Source organism: Patiria miniata, unplaced genomic scaffold (genome assembly GCF_015706575.1).
Source record: "Patiria miniata isolate m_02_andy unplaced genomic scaffold, ASM1570657v1 HiC_scaffold_3, whole genome shotgun sequence".
NCBI lineage: Eukaryota > Metazoa > Echinodermata > Asteroidea > Valvatida > Asterinidae > Patiria > Patiria miniata.
This window is the reverse complement of record NW_024037069.1, coordinates 22609970-22625873: the sequence shown is the minus strand read 5'-3', so window position 1 is coordinate 22625873 and position 15904 is coordinate 22609970. Positions and strand designations below refer to the sequence as shown.

Genomic DNA, 15904 nt, shown 5'->3' with positions numbered 1-15904 from the left:
ACACCTGTAGTACATACGTTACTAAAACCTATCAGCTGAATGTGCAGAAAACTTGTAACATCTTCATGTCGGCGTTGTCATAAAGTGTTCAACTGTGTGTCATACAGTGTCTCTCTGTGTCACCATTGATTTAGGGGGAGGGCAGGGGTTACATATACAATGTACAGTGTACGTGCTTATGTACAGAGTCTGTACTGTCCCACTGTGTGTACTGGAAATACAAAAATGTGCAGTATACATGTATGTGTGTCATGTCAATAACCTGCCTTTTGTCTTTCCCTTATCTTACATACTTTGCTAATTCTCCAGTTCAAGACACAAAGTGAGGGCAGCGACATCATCCATCCAGTACAAGATGTCCTACCACAAGCTCTCCGGCTCAGAACCAGACGAGGGAGAGGTCAGTCTGACCCACGTCTCGGCAGAAGCCCCAAAAGACACTTACCAGAAAATGGACTCCGATCAGCCCGACAGCGGGACCACGGAGTTCTTCAAAGTGGAGGTGTCTGACACCAAGGCCCGCAGCTTTGATGGTTTTGAGGGAACCACAAAGAGTCCTCTACTGACAGACGATGGAGATAATAAAGTCAATTATGAGGTGGGCATTTTATCACCCATACATTAACCCTAACCCTTAATCCTCCAAAATCCTCATGGCGGTTTTGGAGGATTTTGGATGAATGGTGTATGAGAAACATGAGGATTATGGAGGATTGAGGATGAATGGTGTTGAAGCACATTATGGAGGATTGAGGATGAGTGGTGTTGAAGCACATGAGGATTATGGAGGGTTGAGGATGAATGGTGTTGAAGCACATGAGGATTATGGAGGGTTGAGGATGAATGGTGCTTTAGCAAATGAGGATTTTGGAGGATTGAGGATGAATGGTGTTGAAGCACATGAGGATGTTGGAGGATTGAGGATGAATGGTGTTTGAGAAACATGAGGATTTTGGAGGATTGAGGTTGAATGGTGTTGAAGCACATGAGGATTTTGAAGGATTGAGGATGAATGGTGTATGAGAAACATGAGGATTATGGAGGATTGAGGATGAATGGTGTTGAAGCACATGAGGATTTTGGAGGATTGAGGATGAATTTTGTTGAAGCACATGAGGATTTTGGAGGATTGAGGATGAATGGTGTTTGAGAAACATGAGGATTTTGGAGGATTGAGGTTGAATGGTGTTGAAGCACATGAGGATTTTGAAGGATTGAGGATGAATGGTGTATGAGAAACATGAGGATTATGGAGGATTGAGGAAGAATGGTGTTGAAGCACATGAGGATTTTGGAGGATTGAGGATGAATTTTGTTGAAGCACATGAGGATTTTGGAGGATTGAGGATGAATGGTGTATGAGAAACATAAGGATTTTTGAGGATTGAGGATGAATGGTGTTGAAGCACATGAGGATTTTGGAAGATTGAGGATGAATGGTGTATGAGAAACATGAGGATTTTGGAGGATTGAGGATGAATGGTGTTGAAGCACATGAGGATTATGGAGGATTGAGGAAAATGGTGTTGAAGCACATGAAGATTTTGGAGGACTGAGGATGAATGGTGTTGAAGCACATGAGGATTATGGAGGATTGAGGATGAATGGTGTTGAAGCACATGAGGATTATGGAGGATTGAGGATGAATGGTGTTGAAGCACATGAGGATTTTGGAGGACTGAGGATGAATGGTGTTGAAGCACATGAGGATTTTGGAGGATTGAGGATGAATGGTGTTGAAGCACATGAGGATTATGGAGGATTGAGGATGAGTGCATTTTTCAGAGGCAGGACTGTCTGACGGTTTTGAAGGATTGAGGCGCTGGGTATCCTTCATTTGAACATACTTGTGCACAATTTGGGAGGATTTGGGAGGATTGAGGATGTTCCGTACAACAAGGGCCTAGGGGGTTAGGATTAATACATGTATGTAGTAGTCATTCTTATGCTAGTTCACGGTGTTGTAGGCGAGTCCACCGCAAGTCCATCACTTATCCAGTCAAAACTAAATAACAAGTTTTTCCACAAGTCAATCACAACTAACTTGTGATGAAGAGAAATAATGCAAATGCTTCGGTCCATCAACATCTGAGATTCGAGTTTCATTGAGGTTGAAATTAAACTGAGCACGTTAAGCGGAAAGTGTGCAGTTAAATCATTCTGAGGTTCGCTCTTGTTTTTTGTCCAATAGCATCCTGATTACATTGTATCAAGTTCAGAGACCCACTGGCTCTGCTGAAACGATTCCAATGTCTTTCTTATTTCAACAGCTTGTCTACGTTCCAGATTTCAATGGTATCATGCTGGTAGCAGTACAAGGCGATAAATCCAAGCCAGCCATTATCACATACCACGACATCGGGCTCAATCGTGAGTACAACCAACATTCTATTCTCATATTAACCCTCCTGTGCAGACATACACTCTGTGCAAAGTTGTCCTTTGAGTCCAAATCAATCAAGTGACTGTTTTCAACAGTTAAGAGCTCCAGCCAACGTAAAGCAGGATTGACTGGCCGTGACTGTTTATGTCACTTGATACAGCTATGCTTTGACTGTAGGTGACTGATAAGCCAGTTGTGCCTGCTTTTGTCTGTTGACTGAATTTGACTAGTCAGAGTGCTTGCTGAAATATGATCTGCCTTGCCTGCTTTTGTCTGTTGACTGAATTTGACTAGTCAGAGTGCTTGCTGAAATATGATCTGACTATTGGTGACTAGCCTGTGTAAAAGACATGGCAGGGAAAGGGTATTGATTTTTTGACTGTCTGTGACCAAACAGCAGAAGGGTTAATTAAATGTAAGTTGGGATTTGAAGGTTTGCATGGTGGAAAGATACTAAGACAAGATAAGTTTGCGGTGACACCATGTGGATAAATCTCTTTTGTGAGTGTGTGTGGTTCAGAAAAGAACCGAAGGTACTCAACGTTTCGAACAGCCTGCTCTGCCCGTCGTCAGGAGAATTAAATGTAATTAAGTAAGGTCAGGCAGTTAACTGGAAGGTACATGTAATACATGTAGCAACTTATTAATGTAGTCAGTGGGCATGTCTCTTGGAGTAAGAAGTGCAAACCTGCCCAAGGAGCCATTTCCACCCCTATTTCCATCTCAAGTCACAACGGACAATGAAGGATGCCATCTCGAGAAAGTAATACTTGAGAATTTCAAAGTCATGACAAATTTGAAGCAGTTTCTTGCAGTGTGCTGACAGATGCATATTTAAACAATGTTGATTTTGGTCTCGGAATTCTAAACCATTCTCCTCTCTGACTGCCGAGCGCGATAGCTCAGTTGGTACATTGCACTGAATTTCACAGTGAGCGATTTTTGCTTGATTGGATTGCGAAATGCGAAGCAATTTTAACACTTTGCTCAACATAAAAAAGCAAGTTGGCACCAAAAAAAAAATGCTTTTAGCTGTAAAAACAATTCAAAATGCATCCCAGTTTGTCGTCGGCCAAGGAGAAGGACGTTAGCAGCAGAGGGATGCAAAAATCGCTTTTTGAGATAATCGAGTTTGAACATTTTGGGGATTCCATTTCTTAGTAGAAAATTAAATAAGTCTGAAATTTTGACTGATGAAATTTAGTAGTAATTCGAATAATATTCTGCATTATTATTTATATCAGGCTTTCAGCGGTAAAAATAAATCAGCATATTGTATGCTTTCATAAAAAGTTGACTGCAATAACATTGTAATTGCAGTCAATCCGGGCATTTTCGCAGGTTCCCGCTTGATCAAGAGCATAGAAAGTCACAGTTGTCAACCACTCAACAGAGCGTAGCGTGCGTAGCGTCGAACACGGAACACGCCGCGCGCATGCAGCACGCAGAAGGCCAGGATACGCGCACTGTTGTCAACGATTACAGTGGCAGCTTCAAAATGTTTAATGTAAACGAAAAAGATGTAACGAAGACAGTGTCTTGAATTGTGCTTCTTGCGGATCAAGTCAGCCTGATATAAATAATAATAATAATATTGGATGGCTTGTTTTCGGTGGATACAAGAATATATTGCACTCGCTATGATAATATTGCACTCGTCTTCGACTCGTGCAATATTGTCATAGCTCGTGCAATATATTCTTGTATCCACCTCTAAGCCATCCAATATTATATAATTATTATTTCAAAATATTACTTAATTTTTAAGTTACCGGTATGTACATTTTTATGCTAACAACCTTTTGCCAGGAACTCCTCCTGCCTTAAATGTTCGTTTAAGTGGCATGTTAAAACATAATGACCTTCTACAGGGAATGAACTTTGCTTTACCTCCGCACTTCAGTGGGACGTAAAGTGCTGGAAACACTGTTTTGCTACATTAGTAAGCTATTTAAAAAAAATGCTAACCTCCTTATACTGGGGGAAAATAATGAAAATCTTCTGTTGATTACCGTACGTCAGATGGATGTAGCCCCTTGAGACAAAATGTGTATCAAATGAAAGATATTTTAATGCTCTATAAATAACCTGAAAAACCCGAATTTGAGCTTTTTACCCATTCTCCGCCCTAACGACGTTCTTCCATGCACTCAACAAGTTCTATCTTAATTTTTGTAACTGAACTCTGTGTTATACAAGTAGGGTCAAATCCCACTGCAGTCACTGTGCTTGCTAATTTGTGACCCACTCCACAAAAAAAGGGCATTAAGTCGCGCTGTGCATTATCATGTAATGGCCCGCTCAACGCTGAGAGGGTGAAAAATTCATCATAATGTGATTTTCATTTTTTTGTCACGAATGACATCTTTAATAACTAGAGTTTCAGGGTTCATTCACAGAAATGTTGATTTTGATGAATAATGTAGGGGAAAAAAGACAATTTAGAGCGCATACTCGTACAAAATGTAGTGCCCAAATCTGCAACAGAGCCAGGTATTTCAAGGCCTGTTTTCTCAAGTTGTGTAATTCGAACCCCAAGGAAGTAATTACTATGTGATTATGTCATACCGGTATCTCCAGAATGGGACGGGCCATGGAGCTCTATTATATACCAAATGAAAGCTTACATTATGGGCTTTCCAACAACTCAATTTTCATTATACCCTTTTTGCGGGTCACATTTGTGGTGGATTTGTTTCAGATGTTACGTGCTTCCAGGGATTCTTCAATTTTCCCGACATGGCTCCCATCCTCAAGCAGTGCTGTGTGTATCACATCAATGCGCCAGGCCAGGAACAAGGAGCACATCAGCTGCCGGAAGGGTAGGTCACATTGTTGGTCTCTTTGTCTAACTACATGTACCTGGCTTGGATTCTGTCTGTTGTTATCATCTGGGTCCAGACTAATTCAAACTTGGAAATTAATCATTCAATTACTAAACATCGGCCGATTTTTTTGGGATGATGTCTCATTGAAAAGTGAATAACTAAATGTACTGCTAGAAAAATGGCAAATTAGAAAGAAAAAAAAATTTAGGGATAAAATTTAAAAAATAACTGGAACCTCAAAAAGTCAATAAGCCTCTGTACTAATGACGTCACACTTTGTTTACGTGTGTGCTTTCCTATGGTGCTCAGTGGACCGTGGGCCCCCACTGGCTCCATAGGAAAGTGCACATGTAAACAAAGTGTGATGTCATTAGTCATGTTAGTACAGAGGCTTATTCGAAACTCAAAAAGTCAACCAATGTGCGAATCAGGCAGTATTTAGGTTTCAGAACATTGCTGTTTACAAAGATAAAAGATTTCACTGACATGTTTTCTTGCGGCATGATTAAATCTGGCTTTGACATTCCGTTTTGCATATGAATGGAAATTAAATTACTCAGTTAATTAAAGAAGAATGAAGCGTTCATGAGTTGGCGATTGTGGTATGTAGTATGTTCCTGTACATGTACACAAGACATGCATGGCGGTGTCTCATACACTGGTCACTGTTCAATGGAAAAACAAGTGGCACATAATTCCCTCTCCCTCATGAAATGGTGGCCTTTTAAAGTCGATGTCTCTTGCAAACCCCCGCAGGTCACAAATTTCACTGAATCATTTCCATAAATAAAAAAAACTACCGGTAGGTACCCGCCAAAGTGCAGCGTATACTATCCACTATCTAATAGGGCCCTGCTCAGGTAGTTGATAACATTCAATGAATCCTCATAATGCCCCCACAGGAATAGCAGGGGAAAAAACAGAGGGTGATATCTCCGATTCTTGCATTCAGCTTTTTGTTCTACACGTACTTCGGTCACGAATCTTTCAGACACTGCCTCAGGTGACAGCCGTCTGGTGAATAATGCACAAAGGGCATGGGGAATAAGAGACCCCAGTCATTCACTGTGTGCCTTAAAGAACTGTGGAGAAATGCTATATGACTTGTATCAGTTTCAGCTGAAACTGAAATGAATAATAATGCATCATTTATAATTATTATCAGCCTGGTATAGTAGCAAGCTAGCATTTTTTTTATCATTAGCCTAGCCTTTAATCCATCAGGAATTTGTTCAGAAATATTTGTCTGTTTTCTGTTTTTGTCATTTTTCGTATTAGTAATTGACTGTTTTCCCTTTTGTCTTTTTGTTTCAGTAAACTATGTACATGACAGTTGCAGTTAACTTTTAAATTAAGTAACAAACAAACCGTCATTCGGACCATGATGTGATGTATCATGTACACAAAGTCGATAGCAGATCAGTCACTTTGTGTTGCATCCAACGAAATGAACCAAAGATATACATGTACGCATGACTATACTCATATACTCATGCCTGCATGTATCATCATACAGACTACCAAAAAAAAAAGTGCAATATTCAGAAAACAAATAATTAAAACTGTTTTAACATTTTTTTTTCTTCAATGAAATTATTTATTACATGAAAGCCTGACTATTTCTCAATCCACTTCTTTTTTACCCCATTCCATTTGGGTCCCTAGATCTAGAAATACAATCAATTAAGTGAAAGATTGTAAATTACTTGGGCCACTCTCACCTGTGATGTCACTAACTTCAATGCCTATTCAAAGCCTATTCAATACTTAACCCAGATTCAGCATGTCCAGTGCCTATTCAATGCTTAGATTCAGCGTGTCCAGGTGAGAGTTGCCCAAGTAAAATAATTGATTGTATTTCTGGATCTAGGGACCCAAATGGAATGGGGTAAAAAGGAGTGGATTGAAAAATAGTAATATATAATTTCATTGAAGAAAAAAATATTAAACATTTTTAATTATTTGTTTCCTGAATGTTGCACTTTTTTTGACACACTCTGTACATAAAGTCTTGAGACTCGAACTATTCTGATATAATAAACAATTTGTAACAACCTTTTTATGTTTTAAAAATGTTTACAAGCAGTCAGAACTTCACATAGGTCTGCATCCCCATTTTTAAAAAAAAGTGTTGTGTTTTTCTCTTCAGCAAAAAATATCCAGATATGGACACACTTGGTGAAATGGTGATGTCGGTGGTCAAGCACTTCGGGTGAGTGTAGGTCTAGATCTAGTGTCCATTCAATGTACGTTACACGTTGTGTGTGTGATACAAATGTACATAATACACAGCGCTCTGCAGAATGCGATGCACTGATGGAACGTGTGCGGCAGGATTCACGACTAGCAGCTCGATTTTTGAGAGTCCAAATTTTGACCCCCGAAATTCGTTCTCACAAGAATAACACAAAAACGCCCAGTTTTTAAAGGATGGTTGTCAGTTGTGTGGCCGTTTATATCCTACTTTTTTTTACTTTAAAATGCTCTTTCCATTTAACATCACTTCATTTAAAACGTGTTTTGTGGACCAATTGGTTGCATCCCAGGACGTAATATCCCTTTAACTAAGCATTTAGTTTGTTTTCACCATTGGTCCAGGAGTGGGCTAGTCTGAGTATCGCCCGTTATCCACGGAGCCAAGTCTCCTGTCTAACGTCTGATATGCCATAGCATGCAGATTTATGCGATCTTGCGCCTCAGCCAATCAAAGTCGATTTAATACTAAATCAGGACTAAACGTGTGATTGGTCAATTCAAATTCAGTTTTTTGTAATACAACAACAGCCGGGCGCGTATCGGGTAACATTATACAGAGCGCGTGACCACAGCCTTTGTTACTGTGTCTAGGGTATTTTTTTTATCCAACAGTGAATGACCGAAGACCCGATACAGAAAGCGCCTGCTCAAGATGCGGTTGTCTTGCATAATTAATCAGCGAATCTGCTCAAATGTTATAGACCATGGCGAGAACATAGACTAGGAGTAGGCTAACCCTGGGGTATTAAGAAGGAATGAAAGAGGGGGTTTGGAAAAACACATGAACCACTTCCTGGAGTACCAAGAGAATGATGAGAGTAGCCTATACATGTACACACACTTCTAAAATATACTGGTCAAACTGTCAAGAACACAACTAAAGCATACCTTTCCTACTTGTCGTTCTGCTAACCTGAGACAAGTTAACACAATAACAGGAAGAAGGAAACGATTATTCCCTTGTGAACCTCTGTACTTCCGTAATATATCGTTTGAGGTTAATGCGGAATCCATACCAGCTGTCTTTGCCCGGTAACCGGACTCCTACATGACTGAAACATGAGCAGTGCATCTCTGTCTGACAGTGTGGTATCCCTGCCTCCGAGGATTCAAGTTTACTTCAAGACGAATGTCCATTCTCAATGTTGAGAATGTTTTAGTTTTGACTCAAGAGTCACTTTTTTTATGAGGTTGAAATTTTGAGCGTCAGGGTTTTTAACATTATTTTGATATTTTTAGAACCAATTTCGAAAATGAGTAATGAGTATGCACTTCGAGTGCGAAATCCTCTTGAAACCCATGTGGGCTTATTGAAGAAATGGTATTTCAAAGTGCAGAATTAAATTCAGGAGCTACATGTACCCCTCTACACAGCAGACATGATATGGCATGGACTTTATGCAGTTATCTCGGAGGAAGTGTTCTTTGTTATTTAAATGTTGTAACAATTATTGCACCAAATGGTTTACTCACATCTGTCCAAGTGATACAAAACCCATTCTCTTCTGGCTTCTCCTTAAATGGGCTTTACGGCCTGAAAACCTCGAAAATGTTATGTTTGGATTGTTTACTTATCCTATTTCAAAGGTCTCGTTGAAAGAGAAAAGACAAAAAAAAAATCAGTTGTTTACATCGGACGCGACGAACATTTGGTGGCATACGCATACATATTTCAAGTCGTGTCCATTCGATGTACAGCACACGATGTTTGTGTGTGACACATAATACACACAGCACCAATACACAAATGTTGTTTCTCACACGTCCGCAGAATGCGATGCACTGTGGGGCAGGATTCACAACAAGCACTCAACAGCTCGAGTTTTGGGAGTCAAAATGTAGACCCCGGATCTTCATTCTCGCATGGTTCTCGCAAGAATAACACAAAAGTGCCCAGTTTCTAAAGGATGGTTGTGTGGACGTTTGTATATATATCCTACTTTTAAATGCTCTTTTCAATTGACATTGTTTTGTTTAAAATTTGTTTAAAATGCATTTTGTAGCCCAATTGTGCGCATTCCAGGAAGTATTGTATTTTTAACGTACATGTAAAAGGTCTACATTGAAGGGCTGATTTTGATTGTATGGCAGATTTGTCGTATAAAAAATACAGGAAATAATCAGGGTTGATTATTTTGTTTGACAGGTTGAAGAAGTTCATTGGTTTTGGGGTCGGAGCAGGAGCAAACATTCTGGCAAGATTTGAGGTGAGATTTGGGATACAATGTAAACAAAATGTCTCTACTTTATTTTTTAACTCATGAATGTAATTAACAAAAAGAAATTGTAGGCAAAGCAGAATACGATGGTGCGTGTGAGTGCCAATCATGCGCTGTAAAGGCAAATGAGCAGTGCTCTTGAGAAAAGTACATTTTGCTCGGCATATTTTGAAGTTGTAAAACGTTTAGGCCCTATTGTTAAAAAAAAAAAACAGTCACTTAGGCCAAAAAAAAAAGTCTCCGGTTTCTGGCATGGAGCTTGCCCAAAAAGTGGTGCGGCGACGCGGCTATTTTTTTTTTTTACCTGACTTTTTTGCTTCAAATGTCGGCTGATGACTGCAAATGGTGCCCGACTAAACTTAGTGCAAAATGTACGGGAGTCCAGAGAGTCCACATAAAGCTTATTCTCGATCATACCCCCATCTAAAAACACGTTAAAATTGTGCTGCAGCAGGATTCCAGTCAAACCAGTGAGTTTGGCGGTTTTGAGACATCATCTTTTATTGAAAAAAAAACTTTTTCATTTTGCCGACGCGCATGGCTACGGCGACGCGCGCGCATACCAGAAACCGGAGACTTTTTTTTTTTGGCTTTACAAATAGTACTACACTCTGCTCAATTCATTATTTTTTTGTGGGAAATTTGAAATGCGTGTCCACCTGAGAAAAGCTCCATATCCATACTATGAAACTCAATTTATTCCTCACTTTTTTGTTGGCCATTGTTTTTCAAATGATTATGAAGTCTTACTGCAAACTTAATAATTACGCAGTGCTTGAGAATTAGCAATTCAATTGGAAGATTAATTAAAGATTTAATTAGGCCCTACTCAAAAAAAGGACAAACAGTGTACCTTGAAAAAAATGCGTACATATTACAGGGACAGACAAAACACTGCCAAGTTTAATGATTATGAAGTCTTACTGCAAACTTAATAATTACGCAGTGCTTGAAAATTAGCAATTCAATTCGAACAGTTAGATTTAATTAGGCCATACTAAAAAAAAGGACAAACAGTGTACATACCTTGAAAAAACTACGTACATATTACAGGGACAGACAAAAAAACTGCCAAGTTTATGTGTGTAGAGTGTACTGAAGCAACTGTGCCAGCTCTAGCTATTGACCTTACATGTATGTGATCAATATATTGATGTGACTACATTTGCTGAGGCGCTTCCAGAAATCTGTCTTCTGCATTGGTTTGGGGGCCCCATTGATTGTGAATCAACGCTGCATGGGGTATTGCTTTAACTTAAGCATCTTTCCTGCACAGGACCTGCCACTGTTTACCGAGTTGCAATATGTTAATGCTGTTTTTAAGTATATTTTCTTGTACCTGGCAGTGACTTGACTGGGCTTTTTTTCTCAGAAAGTGTGACTTCACCAATGAGTCTGACGAATATTTTTATTTTTATTTAATATTTCATTTCAGTTTCAGTGTAAAGAACATTTATTTTCATCAAAAGCAAAGTTTTTTATCATGAAAACAAAAAGTAGTTATAAGGCAAAATAAAATTTTAAAATGTTAAGCGTCCCCACCCGCTTCCTTTTTGGAGGCCGCCTCCTTTTTGTTTTCTTGATAAATTTTTGACAGTGACATCATTTGGGCTGTGTGTTGCATCTAGCCCATATAAAGCTAGTATGTCATTTCCCGAGTCTAATGGTGGCCATTTGGGGAAAAAAATGGCGGCCATCTTGAAAAATAGCCTGGTCGGGCGGCCATTTTGGAGGGGGAAAAAAGGGCCTCCCGCTTCCTTTTTTTCAAAAAGGCAGGACGCTAAACATGTTTTTGTTTTTGTTTTTTTTGGCCTTAAAATGGAGGCATGATTTTAAAAAGCTGAAGCTTATAGGGGCATGCCTATACTTAATGCAAAATTGTAACAATCAAGAAAAACAGACAAACCAATAGACAAGTACAAATGAAACACAAGCAACAACCAAGGACGGACCGATGAACGTACAGACAACAGAGGTCAAAGATTTACAGAATAAAGAGACAAAAAAAACACTAGGAGGAAATAGGGAGCAAAACAGCTGGTCAGGACGGAGAAAAAGAATACTGTTAAGGCCAAAAAAAAAAGTCTCCGGTTTCTGGTATGGAGCTTGTCCAAAAAGTGGTGCGGCGACGCGGCTTTTTTTTTTTTTTACCTGATTGTTTTGCTTCAAATGTCGGCTGATGACTGCAAATGGTGCCCGACTAAACTTAGTGCAAATATATGGGAGTCCAGAGAGGCCACATAAAGCTTATTCTCGATCATAACCCCATCTAAAAACACGTTAAAATTGTGCAGCAGCAGGATTCCAGTCAAACCAGTGATTTTGGCGGTTTTGAGACATCATCTTTCATTGGAAAAAAAAACTTTTTCATTTTGCCGACGCGCATGGCTACGGCGACGCGCGCGCATACCAGAAACCGGAGACTTTTTTTTTTTGGCCTAAACTAGCTTGTCTCTGTTGTATCTCCATTTCAGTTGAATCACCCTCAGCTAGTGGAGGGACTGGTCCTCGTCAACTGCACATCTAAAACAGCCTCATGGGGAGAATGGGGCCAACAAAAGGTAGACGCATGTCCAATCTGAATCAACCAATCAGATGACTTGAGATATGACGACTTTTGGATTAGTCACAGTTCATCTCTATTGGCAGTGCTAGATGTACACTGGGTTCAGTATTTAATAGCACACCTGGCTCAGTATAAAACCCTCCTTTTGTTTGATCAGTCACAGACAGTCAAAAATTCAAACCTGTTCCCCTGCCATGCCTTTTACACAGGCTAGTCACTAACAGTCAGATCATATTTCTTGTAGGCACTGTGACAGTCAAATTCCATCAACAGACAAAAGCAGGTAACTGGTTGGCTCAGCTGGCTTATCAATTCCAGAACCAAAGCATACTGGTTTCATAACAATCGCAGCCAGTCAATCCTGCTTTATAAAGACAGGGAGCACTCAACTGTTTGAAAAACAAACAGTCACTTGATTTATTTTGACTGCTGGGCTGGCCTGATTGACCTTTCCAGCCAGAGAGGGAGGGTCACTGACCTTAAACCTACCTGTAAAGCTTTATACATGTATAAATACCACACGAAAATCATTGTAAATAAAAGGTCCCATCACTTTGGCCGTTGAGAGACTGTTGAGACTAAGGTCATGTTTCAAGCAGAAACATTTTAACTTGTTATTTGTGTACTGAGTAAAATATCACCTGTCACAAGATTTACACATATTTTGGCATGATTAAAAGTGGCTCTCAAATGACCTTCAAGTTCAATAAAAAAAAAGTAATCAGTTAACATATTTACTGTTGAGCGTGTATTTATGAGGAGCACATCAAATTAAACATCTGACTTTGTTTTTGAGAATATTCTCTCTGGAATCCCAGTTTCTCCTGTTGGCTCATAATGGTGGAATTTTAAAGTTTTGACACTTTCTTTCCCTTTGATCACCTTGACAGCTTTCCTCTTTCTATCTCCGAGGCAAGGGAATGACATCGTACAGTCAGGAATATCTTCTCTGGCATTACTTCGGAAAGGTAAGTAAAGCAAAGTCTCTCGCAAAATAAAACGGCTTGTCAGGCATGCATTGATCACCGCTTTCTTTGGTACAAAATACAGAAAATATTTCTATTCTTCCTGGAGGATATGCTAGTCTAGTGCACCCATAGCTGACGCTGGTGCCAATTTATACTCCTGGGTGGAGAGAGAGGCAAGTAGGGGCGAAGTGGCTTGCCCAAGGACACATCATATGGCCACCAGCAGAAGTCAAGCCCTGGCCCTCCGATCATAAGTCACATACCCTAATCAGTTGGTTATATTGCCCTTTGCTGTGGAAAAGGCACAGTACGCACATCCATTTTCTCTCGTCCAAGTTGACCCAAGTCGCCAAATTCTCAGTGAGTTATACACAAGGTTGGACAGCCCATGTTATATTTTAATTTGGTACATGTGTGTGTTGCACCTCCATACCATGTCAAGATTGTCAACTGTGAACAAAAATGCATAATTTGTAGGAAGTTTGAAATTGGTTTACAGAGAAAATGACATTTACAATATTGACTTATTGTAAACCAACCGGCGTACTCCTACGTGTTGCTGGGGTTAACACACATTCATAGGCTTTATTCGCGAGTCTGCCATAGTAAATTGAAAGCGAGGTTAAAAATCTTCGGTTTTTTTTGGAATTTGCAAATAGAAATGAAAGCAATGAAATAAACTTTGCTACAAATTAATACAAGTCTGCTCTGATGAATAATTTAAAACTTGTGATTCAGCAGAGTACCCTAATGTTTTAAGCCAAATTAAAAAAAAAAAAATTGAAGGAGGCTTGGAACGCATAAATAGTCTGGCACCATCCCATTCAACAGCTTACAATTTATAAAATACATTCAGGGAACATGATCAAAGATGGCTTTCTCATGAATAAGGTCTATTTGTTATTGTTGTCGGTTGCTTACCATGAAATATCTCGACATCCTGCCTAGTGTTGTAGTCCAGTCCATCGCAAGTCTGGTTCCAAGTAAATCACAAATGAGTCGCAATTCTGGTCACAAGCAACAGAGGATGCACAGTTTAATAGGGGTGCCTTTGCCACAGATCAGTGAAATGCCATTGACTTATTCGGGTGGCTTAGATCAAACTTTTAACAAGATCGTGACCGACTGGTCCAAAGCACTCATCTTGGCAGATGGATTCTTATAGCCCTGGAGAAGATATTTAGAAGGGGTGACGCCTGAAATTCTTTTGGGAAGGGTCTATCTATCTGCCAAGTTTGGTACTTTGGACCAGTCGGTCACTGACTTGGGACAGAATGACTCGTGATGGACTTGTGGGAACTTGTGAGTGAATCGACGACAACGCTGCTGTCGCCCAAATTGGTCTCTTGACAGAAGTGGTCATACTCAAGCAACTAAATTGAAGATTATTTCTTCCGCTTTAATTTATTCTAATTTTTTTCACAGAAAACAATGGAGACTAACCATGATCTGGTGACTGTCTTCAGGGAAAACCTGGCCAAGAGCGTCAACCCGTACAATCTGTCACTCTTCATCGACTCATACATCAGGTACTTTACTATTGTGCATCATGTTCCGAAAAACATGAGTCCCTTTGCCTTGTGGAAGTAAGAGAAATGTGACCTGTTCTGTCAAAATCAGTCTTTTCTGGGCATAAGGTCGAAAATGATATTTTTACATATTGTTAACATATGTTCTTTTTCCTTTTAATATGTGGTTTATTTTTTGAAACCGGTCATACCTGGGCAGAGTTATGCTATTTTGAAGTTCATTGTGTCGAAAAGTAGAAAACGGAGAAAATGGCCACGAACGTCACAAAACAGTTATTTCTTTAACTGATATACCTTATCAAAATCATCAAAAATAGTATATGTAGAGTTCAAATTAGGGTTTCAAACTTTTATAATATATTTTAGACATGTTCAGGATTACAAATATGCAAAAATTTGAAAATCGATCCCCAGTGAAAATCGACCCCCAATCATCCCCACAGCGTTTTTTGGCCCTATCTCAATTTCAACCTCTGCCCAGAAGCGTCTGCTTTTGACAGAACAGGTCACAAATGTGACCATCCACCACCAACTGGCTGGAAAGTCAAGAATTTATCATTTAGGGTTCAGGGTTATACGTATTCAGGAAAGCACAGCCCCAGCTTTGAAATGATACCATACTCAATGCATTCCTACTTTAGCCTCAAAAGTTGTGTAAAGATTTTCGAACCGATAGGTCCCCCCCCCCAAAAAAAAAAAAATTGTTTTGTCAATCTCTAACTTTGATTCTCTAAGGGTGAACAGTGTTCATTTCTGGAAAACAAACATCCTACTGACTGATTTTTTTGCAATATTTTTATTTGTATTTCAAACTTAAAATGTGCAACTCTACAACCAGTTTGTGGATGATCTCAAATTATTACTTCCAACAAAAATGTTCATTAGATGTGTCTCTAAGCTGTTTAATGAAGAAAATAAATGGGATCTTTTGCAAGAGCGAAAGTACAATAAAAAAAAAAGGGAGTTGTCACGACATTCCTCAGAAGCTGAGATTGGGGTGACCTTTTATTGCAAATTAATAAATACCTTGGAGAGTTGATGGTTTCTGATTGGTCGAGACTCGATCACGTGGCCGGTCATTAACGGTGATAATGGACCGGCTTCAAAGATCAAGCGAATAAATGGCCCCTGAACCAGCATTGATCCAGCCCCGTT

General features: G+C 39.5%; 1 protein-coding gene across 3 annotated transcripts in view; it reads left to right on the top strand.

The window, feature by feature from the left end:
* The window catches only part of LOC119738835 (protein NDRG3-like), a 35392-nt gene that overhangs the window by 9512 nt on the left and 9976 nt on the right, over nucleotides 1-15904 (top strand). For all 3 annotated transcript variants that reach the window (XM_038213802.1, XM_038213800.1, XM_038213801.1), the window contains exons 2-9: nucleotides 310-598; nucleotides 2271-2370; nucleotides 5085-5205; nucleotides 7361-7423; nucleotides 9614-9674; nucleotides 12161-12247; nucleotides 13143-13220; nucleotides 14646-14749. In XM_038213802.1, the coding sequence (XP_038069730.1) occupies nucleotides 356-598; nucleotides 2271-2370; nucleotides 5085-5205; nucleotides 7361-7423; nucleotides 9614-9674; nucleotides 12161-12247; nucleotides 13143-13220; nucleotides 14646-14749 (857 nt within the window). In that variant the 5' untranslated portion in view covers nucleotides 310-355. The remainder of the gene's footprint in view (nucleotides 1-309; nucleotides 599-2270; nucleotides 2371-5084; nucleotides 5206-7360; nucleotides 7424-9613; nucleotides 9675-12160; nucleotides 12248-13142; nucleotides 13221-14645; nucleotides 14750-15904) is intronic.